This window comes from Balaenoptera borealis, assembly GCF_965194805.1.
Source record: "Balaenoptera borealis genome assembly, chromosome: 11".
NCBI lineage: Eukaryota > Metazoa > Chordata > Mammalia > Artiodactyla > Balaenopteridae > Balaenoptera > Balaenoptera borealis.
The window spans coordinates 92,593,219-92,614,140 of NC_138868.1; the positions used below are offsets into that span (position 1 = coordinate 92,593,219).

Below are 20,922 nucleotides of genomic sequence, written 5' to 3' on the forward strand. Positions count from 1 at the left end.
GTACGTATGATTCATACCAAACATACATACACTTCCAGCAGTCATAATATCAAAATACACTTTAAAACATATTTCCCCCAACCCATTTACACCTCTCTCTCTCTCACACACACACACACACACACCTTTTACTGTCACACAGACACACATACCTTACTTTCCAGTTTTAGTGAGACCAACACAAAACATTGCTGGAATGTTTTAAACAGAAAGGTATTTTGCTAAATATTAATGCAGTTGATAAAATGTGTTCCACAGCACATTAGTCCTACATAATACAGCTAAAAAGAATGATTCTGTACCAAAATAATTTCGGTAAATGCAGGAAGCTTTATTCATCTCCCACTGCTTTGAAGAATCACAATGTCCAAGAAAATATTAAAGGTTCTGAGAAGTCTTGAAGAACACTGCTTTACCTTAACTCAACATTTGCTATTTATCTATCTAGGTATGCATTTCCCCACCTCACCCCTATTTTATGGGAGAATTTGTTCCCCACACCACATTTTGGAAAATATTGCATTAGAGTAGTCACACATTTAAAGGTGCATAGAGAATTTAAATAATTTTTACCAGTATACTTACTATGCTTTGCATAGTTAATCAACAATATAAAATAACGCTTTATTTTCTAGAAAAGTAGTATTAATTTGAAATGGCACATTCTTAATCTAAAAACAGAGAACATTGATTGTGATTGAATCAAATATGGTTTCAAATAGTACATACCTGTATTTTGCTTTTTCATGAACCCAAACATACTCAGGGTTTTTCAAACTCAAGCGTGCAAGGTCCTTTACAGATTTGGTTTGTGTAGCTGAGAAAAGCAAAGTCTGACGTTTCTTGGGAAGGTTTTCAATAATAGCATTCATGGTATCAGCAAAGCCCATATCCAAGATTCTATCTGCTTCATCAAGAACTAAAAAGAGAGAATGCAAGTTGAACAACAATATTTAAGATACACGTTAGGCTAAATGCAATATGGTATTCTGCACTGGATTCTAGAACACAAAAAGGAAATTCGTAGAAAAACTGGTGAAATCGAAAAAAAGTCTGTATATTAAATAAATATGCCAATGTTAATCACTTAGTTTTGGCAAAGATACCAAAGTTATGTAAGATTATACACTGGGGGAAACTGAGGGACGGAAGGGTATAGAGGAACGTCTGTACTATCACAGCAACTTTTCTATAAATCTAGAATTATTCCGAAGTTGATTTAAAAAAATACACATTAGGTAACATCATAAGTAGAAGTACCTTAAAAGATAACTCTTAGCAGTGTCAAATACTGAGGTGTCTAATTTCCTATAGAAAAGAGGGCTTATCTCTTTCTGACTATTTTGATTTAAAAAAGGTCTCAGTGAAAACGGTAATTCAAAAAGTTACATGAAGCAGAAACTAACACACCATTGTAAAGCAATTATACTCCAATAAAGATGTTAAAAAAAAAAAAAAAAGTTACACGTACCACAATGTTCATTGCAGCACTATTTACAATAGCCAGGACATGGAAGCAACCTAAATGTCCATCAACAAATGAATGGATAAAGAAGATGTGGCACATATATACAATGGAATATTACTCAGCCATAAAAAGGAATGAAATTGAGTTATTTGTAATGAGGTAGAGTGACCTAGAGTCTGTCATACAGAGTGAAGTAAGTCAGAAAGAGAAAAACAAATACCGTATGCTAACGCACACATATGGAATCTTAAAAAACAGTACTGATGCACCTAGTGGCAGGGCAGGAATAAAGACACAGATGTAGAGAATGGACTTGAGGACGTGGGGAGGGGGAAGGGGAAGCTGGGATGAAGTGAGAGAGCAGCACTGACATATATACACTACCAAATGTAAAATGCATGGCTAGTAGGAAGCTGCTGCATAGCACAGGGAGATCAGCTCGATGTTTTGTGATGACCTAGAGGGGTGGGATAGGGAGGGTGGGAGGGAGGCTCAAGAGGGAGGGGATATGGGGATATATGTATACATGTAGCTGATTCACTTTGTTATACAGCAGAAACTAACACAACATTGTACAGCAATTATACTCCAATAAAGATATAAAAAAAAAGTCTGAGTTGTACTCTCTGGATTTAGAACTGTATGCCAAAAAATTGCTTCAAGTTATTTCTCAGATTTTTAGTCACAATATTTATTCAATAAAATATTTCTATCATTAAAATTTATGAGCGCTCGCTCCTAAGCCTGAGATTTTTTTCATTAGAGATATATTAGACTTACCTAACATCTGGAGATTGGTAGCGTGAAAACATATCGTTTCATCCATGTGTTGAAGAAGCCGACCCGGTGTGCAAACAAGTATATTTATGTTATTGATCCTCTCAGCTTCGTGTTTCAGATCCTGAAAACAGTTGTTTCTTTTGATTACACAGACCCATCACTGAGCAGCCTGTGTACCAAAACTATACAAGCCATCTGCATGCGGCATTTCATCATAGCAATGTAGATACTCTAGAAATAAATGTAATTTCTCCCTTCTATATAGCACATCCAAATTTCTGGGCTAAATAAAAGTCCTTAGTGAAGACCTAAAGAGTTCAGAGCTCCTCTAGATTCTTCATCATATCTGGGATTTTGAAGCCAAGAAAAATATGTGACTGCTCCAAGTCTTTATTTCCTCCTGTGTCTGCCAGAACCTACTTAAAAACTAGAATTATAGCCATTCTTTTAAGTCAGAACCCAGGGGCACTGAACAGGCTCTCTGACACCACTCACCGCACTTCTGGACTGAAAACAAGAGCTGAGTTCTCCACATTCTAGAATATCTCTCCTCGAAACAAGAGCCACAGAATGTTAGATGTTAAAGCTGGGTGATAGGTACATGAGTATGTGAGAGCTTGTGATACTCTTCCTTTTTTTGTGCATGTTTGCATATAAATTCAAGAATTCCTCACAATCTAGAAGAGACTCTAGCCGAGACAAGTAGTCCAGGTAAACCAGAAGAAAGAGAAGTAGGGCAGCAGGCTTTACTATAACCTAAAATAAACACGCCTCAAAACTACCTTCTACCTTCCTTTCTTCTGCTGCTGACCCAGCAATGTTCTGAATTATTCAACCTCCTAGATACTTTATTGAAAGGAACTAGTCTACATACTGAAATGTACCTTTTCCAATGAATATTAACAAATAGATTTACAGGCTAATTAGAATTAATTAGTCTCAGAGAATCTGATCAATCCAGATACCCTGACAAAACAGACTTTCTGGACCTGCAAAACTGACAAACATATTCTGGATGATAGTGACCACACCAGGATGCTGCCACCTCCTGTCTAGGGGGCCAGTCTCTGTTTAGATGATATCTCTACCTCTTCCCAGTCAACCGCCACAGTGCTCCAACATAAATAAGTTATAGAAGGAAAGAAAGAAGGACAAGGACAAAAACCCAAACCTTTCCGCCAATGATGAGGCCAGCTGAAAAGTCATGATTCTTCCCTACTTTTCGGAGAACCTCAAAGGTCTGATAGGCCAGTTCTCTTGTAGGTGATATAATCAGAACCCCCAGCCCATCTGTTGAGGTCCACTGCAGACGATACAAGCCTTCCAGCACCTCAAAAAAGAACAAATTCACGTTCAGTAAGTCCTTCAGAGAAGCAACTTTTTGACTCCTGAGTCAACCTTGCCCCCCCAAATCAAAGACACCTTCCAAGCAGAAAGCATACCTGTCATGAGTCTTAAACAGAAAGAAGAAACTGTTTGCTTTGTTTTTTCTTTTTCTTCTATCCACCAGAAGCATCCTCCCCCAAGTCATAGAGGAAAAGAAGCCCCATGGCAGTGCAGCTGCTACCAGAGACATGCCATGAGGAGATGGCAATCAGTGAAAGGTCTGTATAGCCCACAGTTCATTAAAACAGATTTCAGAAAAATATATGTCGCCATTTTCTGAACAGAAACCACATTAAAATAAACTCTGTGTAACTGCCGTAGTTATACAGTGACTGAATTTTCTAGTTGTAGAAAGATGTTGTTACAAAAAATAGAATTTAAGAGAAAAATGGTTTTTTAACACTTGGAACAAAAAATCAAATGTGATTTTTCTGAGCTGGTTATTTAGCAGGAATTAAAAATTATGAGACCAACTGAGTAACAGATATAAGTGAATTCCTAAGAGGCTCTATTGTTTTACTGCTATAAAAGATAGATATCAATGTCCTGGAAAATTCTCAATGAATGACCCAATTTCCTTAAAGTGAGCAATTTCAGCTTTATCCTAAACAGGTGGCAAGTATAAATGCGATTGGCAGGTTTGCAAGGGTGAGTACAGAAACAGCCTTCCCTGCCACGCCACCGGGCTCACTGCAGAGAAGAACCATTCTGACCTGCCACCCTGGAACACCCTACATCCTTCAGGAATTCAGGCTTGTCGGCACACGATAATTCATTCATTCAGTAAGTTATTGAGTGCCCATCATGTGCAAGGTGCTGTGCTAGGACATGGGGGATACAGTAGAAAACAAGACAGATGTGGCACCAGTCTGATAAAGCTTGCATTCTAGACAGGGAAACCCAACATGAAACAACTCTTCACATAATTGTTTATTTCTATCTAGGCACAGAATGTTTTAAAATCATATAACAAAGGATCTGACCCAACATGAAAAAACTACTTACTGGAACAAGGAAAGCCAAAGTCTTGCCAGATCCAGTTTTGGCAGCTCCAAGGACATCTTTACCTTGCAATGCCAACCCAATGGTCTGCTTCTGTATCTCAGTTACCAAACGGTACTGCGCTTCTTGCAAACCTGCCAGTATGGACAGGAAGAAAATGACACTTTAGAGCATCCCTGCAGAACAGTACTATGGGCTGAATTGTGCACCTGCTCAATCCCAGAATTCATATGTTGAACCCCTAACCCCCAGTACATAGAATGTGACTGTATTCAGACACAGGTGATTAAAGAGGTGATTAAGTTAAAATGAGCCCATTAGGGTGGGCCCAAATCCAATCTGACTGATGTCTTTATAGGAAGGGAAAATTTGGACACAAAAACAAACACTAGGGGTGTGAGTACACAGAGGGACAACTACTTTAAGAGGCAGCAGAGGGCGACCATCTGTAAGCCAAGGAGAGAGGCCTGGAACATATACTTCCATCATGGCCCTCAGAGGAAACCACCCCTGCCAGCACCTTGATCTTAGACTTCTGGCCTCCAGAACAATGAGAAAATAAATTTCTGTTGTTTAAGCCACCTAGTCTGTGTTATTTTGTTCCGGTGGCACAAGAAAATCAATACAAAAGGTGACACATTTTTGTTTGCTCTCTTGCTTATTTTAAACATTTTAATTATTCAGAGGCCCTGGCACCTTGGTTTTTTACTACTGTTTTTTTAATCAGTCCAGAAAGAATGAGAATGACAAATTGGTAAAACTTAAATAAATTAATACTGTTTCTTGCTATAGGTTTTCATGATATCAAAATAAGATTCTTTTTGAATTTTATTTTATTTTTTTATATAGCGTGTTCTTATTAGTTATCTATTTGATACATATTAGTGTATATATGTCAATCCCAATCTCCCAATTCATCCCACCACTACCACCACCACCACCCCCCGCTTTCCCCCCTTGGTGTCCATACGTTTGTTCTCTACATCTGTGTCTCTATTTCTGCCTTGCAAACTGGTTCATCTGTACCATTTTTCTGGGTTCCACATATATGTGTTAACATACGATATTTGTTTTTCTCTTTCTGACTTACTTCACTCTGTATGACAGTCTCTAGATCCATCCACTTCTCAACAAATGACTCAATTTCGTTCCTTTTTATGGCTGAGTAATATTCCATTGTATATATGTACCACATCTTCTTTATCCATTCGTCTGTCGATGGGCATTCAGGTTGCTTCCATGTCCTGGCTATTGTAAATAGTGCTGCAATGAACACTGGGGTGCATGTGTCTTTCTGAATTACGGTTTTCTCTGGGTATATGCCCAGTAGTGGTACTGCTGGGTCATATGGTAATTCTATTTTTAGTTTTTTAAGGAACCTCCATACTGTTCTCTATAGTGGCTGTATCAATTTACATTCCCACCAACTGTTAAAGAGGGTTCTCTTTTCTCCACACCCTCTCACATTTGTTGTTTGTAGATTTTCTGATGATGCCCATTCTAACCGGTGTGAAGTGATACCTCATTGTAGTTCTGATTTGCATTTCTCTAATAATTAGTGAGGTTGAGCAGCTTTTCATGTGCCCCTTGGCCATCTGTATGTCTTCTTTGGAGAAATGTCTATTTAGGTTTTTTGCCCATTTTTTGATTGGGTTGTTTGTTTTTTTAATATTGAGCTGCCTGAGCTGTTTATATATTTTGGAGATTAATCCTTTGTCCGTTGATTCATTTGCAAATATTTTCTCCCATTCTGAGGGTTGTCTTTTCGTCTTGTTTATAGTTTCCTTTGCTGTGCAAAAGCTTTTAAATTTCATTAGGTCCCACAAAATAAGACTTTTTTCAGGTTAAACTTTCTCTAAACATTTTTCCATTTAAAAAAAGCATCAAGAAATCCAACAATATGTCCAAGATCACCATGAACCTACCTTTCAGTGTTTTTTTGGACAAGGGGAAATCTGAAAATCTTGTAATTTCATTTACATTTATCTGAAAAGTAAAAGGGGACTATGTGAGGTAAGGCAAAATAACATACTGCATAATTCATTTGTTTTACAACAAAACTAATTTTTGTCTACATTGTGCTGTGTAGCGCATCCTTGGTACTGCAGGATTGAATTCAATCATCACTTCTAAGTAAAAACTATCATTCCTTCTGAAAAGAAATATGCCTTGAAGAAGCTATCATCAAAAATATAACTCTGTAACCATTTCAACTGGTTAAAAAAAAAACTTCATTCACTCAACACACACACACACACACACACACACACACACCCCTACCTTCAATATCTTCAAACACCTCTAAAATGTTAACAATACAATAAGTCATCATCACGTCAATTTTAGGAAGAAAATTTCCCTTCATCCCATCCTTCAAAGAATATCAGTCTAGGAAGTAAAGGGCAAAATGACTATAAACCACAGACCACGATGAGAAAACTTCTCTTTACACACTTTAGAGACTAACTTGAAGTTAGGTGCAGAAATATATCTTGCTAGCACAAACCTTTCAAACCCAACCTGACAACTACTCGTTTGGGGGTATACTGGAGATGGGGTATTATTTAACAATAACCAGGGAAAGTGTCTCTGTCATGATCTGAAGTCACAAAAAGTAACATTTTGCCCTTTAACTTTATATTATCTAAATGTTCATCACTGATGTTCTTCATTAGCATAAACCCAATTTTCTGAATGTCATTTCGGATGCTCAGGAGAATTATTTTATCATAGATGCTGAAAGTAGGAACTACTCAGATCTGGGAATGTGCTGCCAAATTATTCATGATTCGCAAAAGGGGGAAGCTGCATTTGTAAGGTTCATTTATTAACATTACACTCCAGGCAGTAAAGGGATGACAGCCTGTATTTCATTTTAGTCTACAGATTCTTAATGTAGTCCAGACAGGGTTATTCTCTGGCCTCAAATGATGAAAACATAATTATTAAAACATTGCCTTAATCCCTACAACTCATTCCAGATAACACTGGAGAGGAGGCAGAATCAGTGTACGAACAGTAGAAGGAGAAAACTTCATTCAAATAATATCCTGTCCTATCAAGGAACCTAAATTAGGAGGTAAGTAATCTCCCAAACCGGACATTAAAATCAGGTGCAGTCCACCCTGCACTTGTGGTATTATCAGCTAAAAATCTGTTTTCACAGCAAGTAGAATGCTTACAGGAGCTAGACGGGCAACACACACTTTAATCCCCATCACAGATACAGCCCACAGGCAAAGTGGGCTACTCAGACAAAAGAGTGCATATCTTTCTAAAGTCTATCAACCTCCTAAAGGAAAAGTCTGGAAGAAACAAACTATTCCAGTACTCTACCAGCCATTACAACATAAAACTGCACACTATACGCTTAGAAAGAGGTCACCAAAGAAACAAAAAGGACATTTTTTACTCCACTGATGTCTAGAACAAGGGTCAGCAGACTATGGCCCACAGGCCCAATCTTTTCCTACCTGTTTTTGTAAATACAGTTTTACTGGGGCACAACTACAACCATTCATTTACATACTGTCTATGTAGTTGTGACAGAGACCATCTGGCCCACAAAACTTAATATTCACTATCTTAATATTCACTATCTTAATATTCACAACTACAACCATTCATTTACATACTGTCTATGTAGTTGTGACAGAAACCATCTGGCCCACAAAACTTAATATTCACTATCTTAATATTCACAGAAAAAGTCTGCCAAGCATGTTCTAGAAGACTGTCAATTATAGTCCAAGGAACACTAGGAAGCGACAAAAGAAGATGGCTATGGTTCCTACAAAAAAAATAAAACTCTCTTTCCCCTTCCTTTCATCCTTTTCTTTTCTTAGAAAAAAATCACTCTTAGAAAAATCATAACATCTCTATCAATCAAAATCTCTAAAAATCTGTATCATCATTCTTCTGAAATCAAAGAACAGATGTTTCAGTGACGATACTTATTAAGAACGTCCCAGCATTGGTGGAAAAGTTAGAGGGGTCAGAGGAAAGGAGAACAGGGTGGATATTACTTAACCACTCTCCTATACTTCTTCCAACTGTCTTTTTTTCACAAAAGTGAATGATGCTTTTACATCCCGAAGCAGGGAGGAAAAAGTATTTAAAACTTCCTAGAATGCTCCACCTATTGCAATCAAGAGAAGAAAATTACTACTTCAAATTACACCAGACCAAATTCTGATTAGAGAAAAAAAAAAATCAGATTAGAAAGCAGAGTTCCTATACAGCATAGCTGATTACAATAAAAAATCTAAATGAATCCTAGGTGCGGAGAGCTTGAGTCATTCAGCAAGTGAAAACCATTACTAAACAAATAGTTCAACATTTCTCCATAAGCTTCAATCCCCAGCTCTCCGTCATTCCCTCTAGAACACACACCCTACATAGTGGCCTTAGAAATAAGCCACCCAGAGTTCCCACTTCGGGAGCAGAGCCGACTGATAAATGCCAGCTGTCACCCCTCTAGAGCCACCACTGAAAAAGCCATGCCTGCCTGGCCTGCACCCAGCCAATGACCAAGCACAGCAGCAGTACCCGTTCCCGCAGGGCAGGGGATTCCTCTAATGCGCAACTTTGGTTCGAGGACATCCTGTCAGCTTTCTGAAAACAGTGTTGCAGCCTGCGTGCTTCCTACCCCCTCCTCCTTCTGTCCTCCTTCCTTTCCCTCCCTATTCCTGTTCCCTCTCCTTTACCTTTACAGACACTTTCCCCCAATAAATTCCAATTCACTTAACCCCATCTTGGCATCTGCCTCTCAGAGGACCCAGGATCTAGACTATACCAACAGTCTAGCCTCCAGACCCTTTACAGTTTGGATATATTCTCTAATTGCCCCCAGAAACTCACCACTGCTTCTAGATAAAGCTTTTAAAGACAGCCTCTATATAAGTTTCCTACTGCTGCTGTAACAAATTACCAAGAACAGTGGCTTAAACCAATATAAATTTATTACTTACAATTCTGGAAGTCAGAAGTCCAAAACCAGTCTCACTCAACTAAAATCAAGGTGTTGGCAGGGCTGCATTCTTTTGGGTAACTTTAGGAGAGAATCCATTTCCTTGCGTTTTCCACCTTCTAGAGGCTGCCCACATTCCTTGGCTTATGACCCCCTTCCATCTTCAAAGCCAGCCAGCAGGGACAGTCAAGTCTCTCACTTCACAGTGCTCTGACATTGACTCTTCTGCCTCCCTCCTCCACACTTAAGGGCCCTTGGATGATTACACTGGGTCCACTTGGATAATTCAGATCAACCAACATATTTTAAAGTCAGCTGATTAGCAACCTGAATTACCCCTTGCCATGTAACTTATTCACAGGTCTGAGGATTAGGATGCTGACGTCTTCAGGAGATCATTATTCTACCTACTACAGCCTCCAAAGCCATTCAGTCTACCTTCAACTCTCTTCTTCAACCTCATCTGAAGCCAATTCTGGAACACATATCACACTCCAAGGAGTATGTCCCCCTCAAAGAACACCATGTATTTTCACATCTTTTTGTATCTCCTCTTGTTGCTCCCTCCACCTACAATGTCCTTGCCAATCTTTTCCACCTGGAGAACACGTCATTCAAGAACTGGCTCCACTCATGGCTACCACAAACTGCTGTACAGTTCATGCCCTACCCAAAGGCATCTGGTAAGGTTGAGGTGTGGGAGCTGAAATCCAGCCCACTTTCAGCTCCACCAGCCAGGCCTGAGGCTGCAACCGCCAGGAAGAAGGGTAGCGTGCCCAGAGGAAAAACCTTTCTCTAAGTCATCTGGCCAGAAAGGGCTCTGCACAGAATAACTCAACCTTTTTCCCCTGATTACACCATCCTCGAACTCCAGGGCACTGCACATATTTACTAGCATTACATCTGTCAAAATGTATCAACCCCACCCCACCTCCCTAGAGATACAGACAGGTATTTTTTTCCCACCTATTTTTACCTAAGCCTCAACAACAACCTGTCAAAATGTTTCAAAATGTCTCTGAATCAAATTGTTCAGTATTTCACCAGTGAGGCTACTGAGCACCACCTGTGTCCTGTCCACTGTAATAAAACTTCTGTGCACAGATTCTACCATCTGAGAAGCCATATGGTAGGGTCTGCCCCTTTTTACATACAATCTGCCCTGACGGTATTCTAGTATTGCTAGCCATGGCAACTGACTCCATACTGCATTTATTTCTTAACAAAATCTTAAGAAAATATTTCTAAAACTTAAAAAAAAAAAAAAAAGAACAATACTTGGCAGGAAAAAAAATGTTCCTTCAACTTAGTGAAAAGATTGGGATTTAAACATTTGTGCAACACAGTAAAGCATGGTGGTCTGGAGCCCTGGCATCAGACCTATGCCTCCCGGATTAGAACTTTTTCCCTTACTATCAATAGCATTTTCACTTACTGTTTAATGTAGTGCAAATTATTTAGCCTTGCTGTGTCTTAAAGTTTCCTCACTTATATAATGGTAACTATCTCATAGGGTTGTTTGTTGTGAGAATATGGCAAATCAACATGTATAAAAGCTTGATAAATGTTAGTAATTACTATTAAAACAAGAGACCAAAAAGAACGGACCCACGTTACCGAGCAGAATAAAGCCACCTGGAAAAGGTCAGTGTGCACCAAACATCTAAACACTAAAGGTCTTCTCAAGGACAAGCACTGTGGGACCCATCTTTGGGGAGAGCAAAGCAAGTATATCATCAATGGCCTAGTGCTAGAGTTGACAAAGAAGTTAAAGCCAGTCGTCACAGCCTGCTGACGACTGCTATAATAACGGCATATACAAAATGCTACGGACACACAGCAGCCCTAGCCCTACCTGGGGAGGTCAGGAAGAGAAGTTGGAGGTAAATCTTGGAGGATGAGTAGGTGTCCCTAGGGTTGGGGAAATGGGACTGCTCACTGCAAGCAGTGGAGACATCAAGTACCAGGACAAGAAGCATCAAGGAGCATGGCCAGTTCACAAAAGTGCAGGTTGTTCTTCCATCTGTGCCTACCACATACCACTTGGTTTATATACATCACCTCATTTGAGCCTGACAACACTCTGGGTGGTTAATAATCTCTGTTGAATAAAGAAACTGAGACACAGGGACATAAAGAAATTTGGCGAGTCAACACCTGAACTGAGTGAGATTTAAACCAGGTCTGCCTGACCACCAATAACTTACTCTTTCACTGGACTAGAACATGCTGACACATTGAAGTGTTTGACCACTTTCCTGAAAATAACTGTGAGCCAAGGAAGGGTTTTAATCAGGAGTAAAACAATTGGATCTCATCTTGGAAAGAATCATTCTAGCAAATATGGAGGATAGATTAGAAGGCATGGGCTTCCTTGGTGGCGCAGTGGTTGAGAGTCTGCCTGCCGATGCAGGGGACACAGGTTCGAGCCCTGGTCTGGGAGGATCCCACATGCCACGGAGCAACTAGGCCCGTGAGCCACAGCTACTGAGCCTGCGCGTCTGGAGCCTGTGCTCCGCAACAAGAGAGGCGGCGATAGTGAGAGGCCCGCGCTCCGCAATGAAGAGTGGCCCCCACTTGCCGCAACTAGAGAAAGCCCTCGCATAGAAACGAAGACCCAACACAGCCAAAAATAAATAAATAAATAAATAAATAAAGGAGTTCCTTTAAAAAAAAAAAATAGACTTTATTTAAAAAAAAAAAAAAAAGAAGACAGTAAGGCCTCAGGGACAAATCCCACCACCTGTTTGATTAACTGAAGTTTTGCTATGCCCATTTAAGTTATTTCCATGGCAAGCTTTTGTGTTACAATGGCAGAGTTGAGTAGTTCCACCCTTACAACCTGCAAAGCTAAAACCATTTACTGTCCTGTCCTTTACAGGAAAAGTCTGCTGACCCATGTTACAAGCAATAGCTACTGTAGTAACCCAGGCAAGAGATGATGGAGCCTGAACTAAGGCATGGCACTGGGGATGGAGAAGCATTTGAGAAATTTAAGAAGCAGAGTTAATCACCACTGTGACTAACTGAATGTAAGAGTGGTAAGACGGAGGCCTCTAGGATTACTCCTAGGTTTCTAGCTCAGCAGTCTGCTTAGATGGTGGGGCTAGGATGGGGTAGCCTAAATAATGGTCCCCAAATATGTCCATATCCCAATCTCCGGAACTGTGGATATTATCTTACATGACAAAAGAGACTTTGCACAGTGATTAAAAATCTTGAGATGGGGAGATTATCCTCAATTATTTGAGTAGACCCCAAATGTGATCAAAAGTACCCTTACAAAAAAAGGATAGAGGTAGATTTGACATAGAACAGGAGAAGGTAGTGTGTCCATGGAGGCAGAGATCGGAGTAATGCAGCCACAGGCCAAGGAATACATCCCCCAGAAGCTAGAAGAAGCAAGAAACAGAATTTCCCCTAGAGCCTCTAGAGGGAGTGTGTCCCCACTGACACCTTGATTTCAGCCCAGTGAAACTGATTTCAGACTTCTGGCTTCCAGAACTGTGAGAGAGTAAATTCCTGTTGTTTTTAGGCACCAAATTTGTGGTAATTTGCCATGGTGGCAATACGGAAATAATACACAGGACTGTGAATTTAGAAGAAAAATATAATGAACTCAGTTTTAGATCTGCGACATTTAAGGTATCCTATGACACAAATAAAGACATTCAGCGCCGTCAGAAAAAAAAAAAAAAAGGATATGAACTCAGAAGAGCTCTGGGTAGAATGCAAGAAGGAGGAGTCGCAAGAATAAACCTTGGAATTACACAAGAGAAGAGAACAGAGTGAGAAGAAGCAAGGGCTGAGGCTCTCCTCCGGAAGCAATTCCAGTCAGATGAAGAGCCCAAAATGCAATCTGACAGTAATTAACCTTACAGTGGCTTCTTGAGGTGCTGTGTATACAGCAGCAGTAGTAATATAACAGGTAATATATGGAATATTTATGCGTCAGGCATTGTGCAGAATACTTTACATGCATTCTTACTAACTGCCCATAACTTATAAGGTAGATATTATTATGCCTTTTAAAGACCAGAGAAGCAAAGTAACTTGCCCAAAGTCACTCATCGGGCAACCAAAAGCCAGAATCAAATCATCATCATCTTAACTTAAAAGCCCAAAACAAACTCTAAGCTCCATCTAACCTTACTTTTGATCTAAGCGTTGTTTAAAGAAAAGTTGTACCAGCATGACACGTGATGACTGAAAGGCTGAAAGGCAATCACTGAAAGGCTAAGTGAGGTGGGTGAAGGCCAACAGACGTGGAATTTAGGAGGAAGGAAAAGAAGGGGTAGTGGCAGCCCCAAGGAGCGCGAGCTTGGAAGAGATCAAGAAGTCAAAATGATAACTACAGGGACATTCATCTGGGAACATCAGCTACATTATGGGATGGCAGGTACCAGAAACACACCAAGAGTCCAGCTTTCCTACAGCAATTCTTGGATGGGGACATGAAACAAGTAGAAAAAATAAGCATAGGAAAGATGGTGATGAGAGATGCAAGACTAGCATAACGGTTAAAAGCAAAGGCTTTGGAATCAGAAAGACGTGAGTCTAGGTTCCAGACAAGTTTCTTACTCTCTTGGAGCCTCAATGTTCTCATCTGTAAAATGAAAATAAGACCCAATGCCTAAGATCAAGTCAAATAATTAATGTGAAGCACATGGTGAGTGGCTTAAAATGTGTCATTATTTACCATTATTGTTGTTAGTATTATTTTTATGAATATTGCTATACCTATTATAACAATTAATCTCCCTATGCTTAAGTACCACTGCATTTCCATCATTTTATCAAGACCAGTGTGGTGAGCAGAAGAGCGGCCTGGACGGTCAGGAGGCCTGGGTTGTGGCACCCAGCAGACCACCTGTGGCCTCAACAGGGCCCCGGGTGGCACCCCTCACCCCACTCCCTTCTCCGGGACTAACGGCTTGCTCCCCAGGCAGGGTCCCAGTGACAGGTCGGCCCCCTCGTCTGTGCAGCCCAGCGCGGCAGGGACATGTAGCCCCGCAGCCGGCCCGCGCCCCCTCCCCGGCGCCGGCCTCACCTTCTCATAGTTCTGCATGAGGCGGCTGATAAACTCGCGCTCGACCTGCCACTCGGGTTTCTTCAGCTGCTTCCTCAACTGGTTTTTTTGGCTCTGCTTGTGGCTGTGTTTCTTCTTCCAACGATTGAAGCTCCGCACCGGGTCAGGCCGAGCTCCTGGACCCTGCGAGGCGGAAGTTTTGCCCATCGCGGCGGTGGCGACAGCCCACACGGTGCCCAAACACGAGATGAGGCTAGGAGGACATACGGCACTGAGACGACGCGGAACCAGCGTGGGGAAAGAGGACGACTGCGCGTGCGCGAAACCACGAGCCCGCCCCCGGGCTTTCGAAACTTGGGCACGCGCCGTGTTCACAGCTAGAAAAAAGTGGGCGGTGATTGGCGTCTCGGAATCCGCAGAGCGGAGCGGAGCAGGCTCGGGGGAAACGGAAACGGGGCAATCGGAAACGGGGCAATCTGAGGAAGAGGGCGGGGCTGAGTGGCTCCTAAAGCACGCCGGCGCTTTAAATAGGCGCATGCGCGCTGGTTGCTGTTACTATGGTGAGGTCGTACAACTTAACCCTTAAAGGCTGTTACTTTGCTCTGCGTTTTCATTAGCGAACCGCGCGCTAACACCACTGCGCGCCCCTCCACCCCCGCGCCACACACACACACACACACACACACACACACCGCCCCACCCCCCGCCACACACACATATACACACACACACACCCATCTGTGAATTATAATTGTGATCCTCGTTTTGCATGTTTCAGCCCAGGGAGCCGAATGGTTTGCCCCAAAATCAAACAGCTAGTTAACAACTTCTGATTTCTGTCCACTGCAGGGTACCTCCCTAGGAATAAAAATGAATATTCTGTATTCTTCTTATGTCCTTCTGGGTTTACCCCTTTTTCTAGCCCGTCAGAGTGTAGCTGCAGCAGTAGGGAACTGGAGCAGAGTCAAATTGAATTGCCTTAAAAGGCTATCATGAAGACAAAATAAGTAAAAATAAAGAATTAAAAGTTATTTGCAAGTTGGTCGTTTAAGTGAATTGGCTTTCAGTGAATTGGTTTTTCTGGTACATTTACCTAGAGCACAAATACACACTAGGGAGGGGTGAGGGCACAGTTGTGGCAAGGAAAACAGGGAAATGAAGTTCAAAGTTCACATGCAGAGTACTTGGACCCTCAAATTCCCCTTCCAACCCCACAAAGCCAGATGAATGCCCCAACCACGAGCCCATTCCCTAAACAGAGGATGGAGGGTGAGGGAATGGGGGAGCAGGTGAACTGGAAAATCTCCACACTCAGAGTCACTAGATGTGGTAGAGAGTAAAGCTCAATATGGGGAGGTTATATAAAAGTATATATACATCCACTGAAAGTTAAAAATAGAACTGCCACAAGATCTAGCAATTCTACTTCTGGATACACACACAAAAGAATTGAAAACACGGTCTGGAAGAGACCTGCATTCCCATGTTCATAGCAGCATTATTCACAACAGCCAAAAGGTGGAAGCAACCCAAGTGTCCATCCACAAATGGTGGATAAACAAAATGCGGTATATGCATACAATGGAATATTACTCATCCTTAAGAAGGAAGGAAATTCTGACAATGCTACAACATAGATGAACCTTGAAGACATGAGGCTAAATGAGATAAGACAGTCACAAAAAGACAAATACCATCTGATTCCACTTATATAAGGTACCTAAAGTAGTCAGATTTATAGAGATGGAAAGTAAAATGGTGGTTGCCAGGGGCTGGGGGGAGGGGAAATGAGGAATTGCTGTTTAGGGGGTAGAGAGTTTCAGTTTTGTAAGATGAAAAGAGTTCTGGAGGTTGGTTGCACAAGGATGTGAATATACTTAATGCCACTGAACTCTACACTTTAAACTGGTTTAAATGGCAAATTTTATGTGTACTTTACCACAATTTTTTAAATTATTTTAATTTTTTAAGGGTATATACAGAACAATGAGGATCTCAACTCTAATTCTCACTTTTCTTCTAAATCTGAAGCAGCCAAGCATAAACATGCCTCAGGCAAAAAAACTGGACCGTTTGTCTCTCGGGAAGCTGACTGGCATAAGAGAAAGACCTGGATATGATGGCATTTAGGCAGCGACCAAATAAATGGCAAGTCATTGACCTCCCCTGGCTCTTCAGTGAAACCTACCAATTAATAAGCCCTTCCAAACACCTGTTTCTGATCAGCCTTACTCAAATACGAAATAATAAGCAAAGACCACCAAACATTTGAGGAAATCCTTTAACTAAAAAGTTGGAAGCTAAAACTAACAAATGAATGCAAAGAGAAAAATAAATCTTCAAAAATTAATATTTTTAGAAAGGTAAGATATGGTATCCATGTGTAAGAACAGAAACTATTCAGAGAATTAAATAGAACTCAATGGAAATCATTTTGTTCATTATATATATCAAATTTTTGACATAAAATAAGAAAATTCAAAGCTTAATCACAATAAAAAACTCAATATCACATTCCAAAGTCACTAATGGATTTAATGATTTGTAATAAAAATAATTCACATCCTGATTGGATAAAATAATATTTTTATGATGGTTTCAATGCTTATTTACTCCAATAACCTGTTTTCTGTAGAAATGACCCTGAGACAAACGTTCAGTGACATTGAGGACATCATTAAATAGTTGTTAACACATTTTAATTTTCAGACTACATCCTCCACTACCAGCCAATATTCAAAAAGCTCCTGGGAATTCCCTGGTGGTCCAGTGGTTAAGACCCTGTGCTCCCAATGCAGGGGGCCCAAGTTCGATCCCTGGTCAGGGAACTAGATCCCGCATGCCGCAATTAAAGATCCCGCATGCCGCAACTAAAGATCCCACATGCCGCAAAGAAGATCTCGCATGCAGCAATGAAGATCCCGCGTGCCACAACGAAGACCCGGCACAGCCAATAAATAAATAAATACTTTAAAAAAAAAAGGCCCCTAAAGGGCTAAAAAGTATTTGGAAATATGCCTGGTAACTGCTACTACAAATACAGGCAAAACTTCAGTGGGGGCAGGGGCTTTATTAAAATTTAGGGGGAGAAGGATGTAATATCAGTTCCTCATATATTATAGCCCATTTAATATTATTCATCATTAGTTTCTATTTTAATTTTTACATAGTTGTGCTTGTTCATCATCAAAATTCTTCAAATTACATATGTCTCTAAAATTTGAAAAGACCATTATATGCTTTCTGTACTTTAAAACTGTTTTTTAAAGATTATCTTATCTGCAAAAGCACAGAAGCAATGATACCCAGTAGTGATGAGCCCAACTGCCGCCCAGATCTTGGTCTGTAAATACCCTTTTTCCAATCAAATGAACCAGAGCTCTTTGGAGAAATAACTAATTCCAGGGATGGGGCAGGAAAAGTACAGAATGAGCCTAGAATGTCTTGAGGTGCCAAAAAATTTTTAAAAAGAGTTCAAAGAATGATGGGAATAGAGGGCACAGTTCTATTTATTGACCTAGGTGCTAGTCATAAGAATGTTGGCCTCATAATACTTCATAAGTTCTATACTTGTTTTATATCGTTTTCTATAGGTATGTTATATTTTCAATAAAAATGGTTTAAAATATAAAATGTCCACACCAAAAGTGTCATACCAAAATAGTGCTGAGAAAATACATTTAAACCTAGGTATTTTCAAAAGTATATCTTTGGCTAGCATTCTAACCTTTATCCAGATAATTTAGCTTTAAAAATATCAATAATTTATAAAAGAGCATTGTTTATTGCCTCTAATTGAGTTTTAGTGACAGGATGACCTCAACTGGACTTTCACATCGTTTATTTTATAATGATTTCAAAATTAATATTTTAATACTCTTCCATGTTTCAATGAACTAAAAGGTAGACGTATAGTTCTTAGATGATATGAAAATTTCAAATGTATAAAAAAAAGATTTTTGCTGTGTTTTTCACCATTAAGTTTGAAGAACGTACGACAGGGATATGGAATTCTCTAGAATTACTTTTTGAGAATCTTCCTGTCAAAATCCATTTGGCTTTTCATTTACAAAATTGTGACACTATCATATCTCTGACTTCCAAGCTATTAATAATAGTAGTAGTAGTATATTAATAATAATATTATTATTACTGCTGAAATTATTATTATTTGAACCAAATTTTTTTCCAAATATCAACCTATGAACCAGTAGTTACTTTTTTTTTCTTAAGGATAGATCATTTTCAATTTGCCGTAACATCTTCACCTCAAAACTGTAGCATTTCAAACTTTAGTCAGGTAACAGTATTTTTTTTCACTGTCACAATTTCTACACTGCTGTCAGAAGCTTTTTTGGCATTTACTTTGAATTCAGTCTTCAGGGAAGCTTTACTTTGGCCAACATGCTCTCATCATGGAGAGTACCATCACAAATCACAAAGATCTCTTCCCTTCACATGATTTTGGTTTCTGTTCTGTGTTTATAAGTAGCCCACTAGATATGTAGATCTGATAATTCTCCAGTTGTGTCATTTGCTGAGCAAAATCTATGTTCATATACAGAAAGAGTGGATTTTAGAAATCCACAAATCTAACAGTAATTGTTATCTCTTTTACATGGGTTCTATGAAGGTTATAACTAAAACAATTGAGCAATATTTAGCATATCTTGCCTTATCCAAATAATCTCATGTAATGCGTCTGCTATTGTGTTAATTATTTGGTTTTATATTTTACCCTCTAAGTATAGTCTCTATTCCACAGCACCAACAGTTGCATATATACTTTTAAAATCCAATTTCAATTTTGAATACTTAACATTTTGCTGATGTGCTTTTTCATTCTCTTTATCATTTCTAGGGACATGTGATAAATGCGAGTCTTTGCATCCATTTGCATTTTTTTCATTCTTTGATAACTTTTGATAAAAACATTCCTTCAAGGTACAATAAACAGAATCTAGTAAGTTTTCACTCTTTGAAAGAGTTTGTATTTTTTACAAAGTTTCCAAAACTTCCACGTGTGCTGTTTTTTATTTTTTAATTTTAATTTCTTGCTTGTCACAGATAATTTCCAAGAAGAATGACCTATTCTTTAATATTCAAGTTATGTGGCCATATACATGAATTGGAAGAAAATACATGGGTAAAAATGTATATTTAATTTTTTCTCTTCCAGTTTTTATTTCAATTCATGTGTCTTGATTGACATGGAGGTAAGTAAATTCCCACCCTGCTCTGAGTTCCACAGTCTATGAAAATACTATTTTTTCCAGTACTGTATCCCCCCTATATTTTCTCAATTAACCAAATAATATTATTTCACTTTCCTCTATAATAGCTTCCTCTTTTTGTTTTCTGGTTCTATTAATATTTAAAATTATGTTTCTGATATCTAGTAAGAAATTATATGAGCTTTGTATTTTATCTCAAAATTTGTAAAAATTTAAAACAATATATACCCAAAAAGGCTGCTAAATTTCAACACTGATTATTTTTGCCTAATGACATTTTATAAGAACAAGGAAGCATGTACTCTTGTATAATCACCTAATGCTTACCTAGGAATTGCTAAATTATTGTTATATAACATGTACTTTGGGGATCTTACTTATTTTGACTGCAGGATAAGAGGATCACCCTATTTTTTTAAACAATGTGATACTTTTAACAAATAACAAAGGTTGGCAAGGATGTGGGGAAAAGGGAACCCTTGTACAGCATTGGTGAGAATGTAAATTGGTGCAGCTGGAAAACATTATGGAGGTTTCTCAAAAAACTAAAAATAGAACTACCATATGACCCAGCAATTCCACTTCTGGGTATACATCTGAAAAAAAAAAAAACACTAATTCAAAAAGATACATGCACCCCAATGTTCATAGCAGCATTATTTACAATTGCCAAGATATGGCAGCAACCTAAGTATCCATCAACAGATGAATGGATAAAGAAGATGTGGCATATATGTATACACACACACACACACACACACACACACACACACACACAATGGAATACTACTCAGCCATAATAAAGAATGAAATTTTGCCATTTGCAGCAAGATGGATGGACTTGGAGGGCATTATGCTAAGTGAAATAAGTCAGACAGAGAAAGACAAATACTGTATGATATAACTTATATGTGGAATCTAAAAAGTACTACAAACCAGTGAATGTAACAAAAAAGAAGCAGACTCACAGATACAGAGAACAAACTAGTGGTTACCAGTGGGGAGAAGGAAGGAGGGAGGGGCAATATAGGGACAGGCGATTAAGAGGTACGAA

General features: G+C 39.4%; 1 protein-coding gene across 2 annotated transcripts in view; it reads right to left on the minus strand.

Moving 5' to 3' along the window:
- The window catches only part of DDX10 (DEAD-box helicase 10), a 248,912-nt gene extending 233,961 nt beyond the window's left edge, over window positions 1-14,951 (minus strand). The window contains exons 1-6 of one of the 2 annotated variants that reach the window (XM_082343478.1): window positions 14,656-14,948; window positions 6,562-6,622; window positions 4,640-4,770; window positions 3,420-3,578; window positions 2,249-2,369; window positions 730-919 (exon numbers count right to left, since the gene is read on the minus strand). In XM_082343478.1, the coding sequence (XP_082199604.1) occupies window positions 730-919; window positions 2,249-2,369; window positions 3,420-3,578; window positions 4,640-4,770; window positions 6,562-6,622; window positions 14,656-14,841 (848 nt within the window). In that variant the 5' untranslated portion in view covers window positions 14,842-14,948. Of the gene's footprint in view, window positions 1-729; window positions 920-2,248; window positions 2,370-3,419; window positions 3,579-4,639; window positions 4,771-6,561; window positions 6,623-14,655 lie in introns of both variants that reach the window. The other variant, XM_082343479.1, reaches the window with a different exon arrangement.
- Window positions 14,952-20,922: the final 5,971 nt, after the last annotated feature.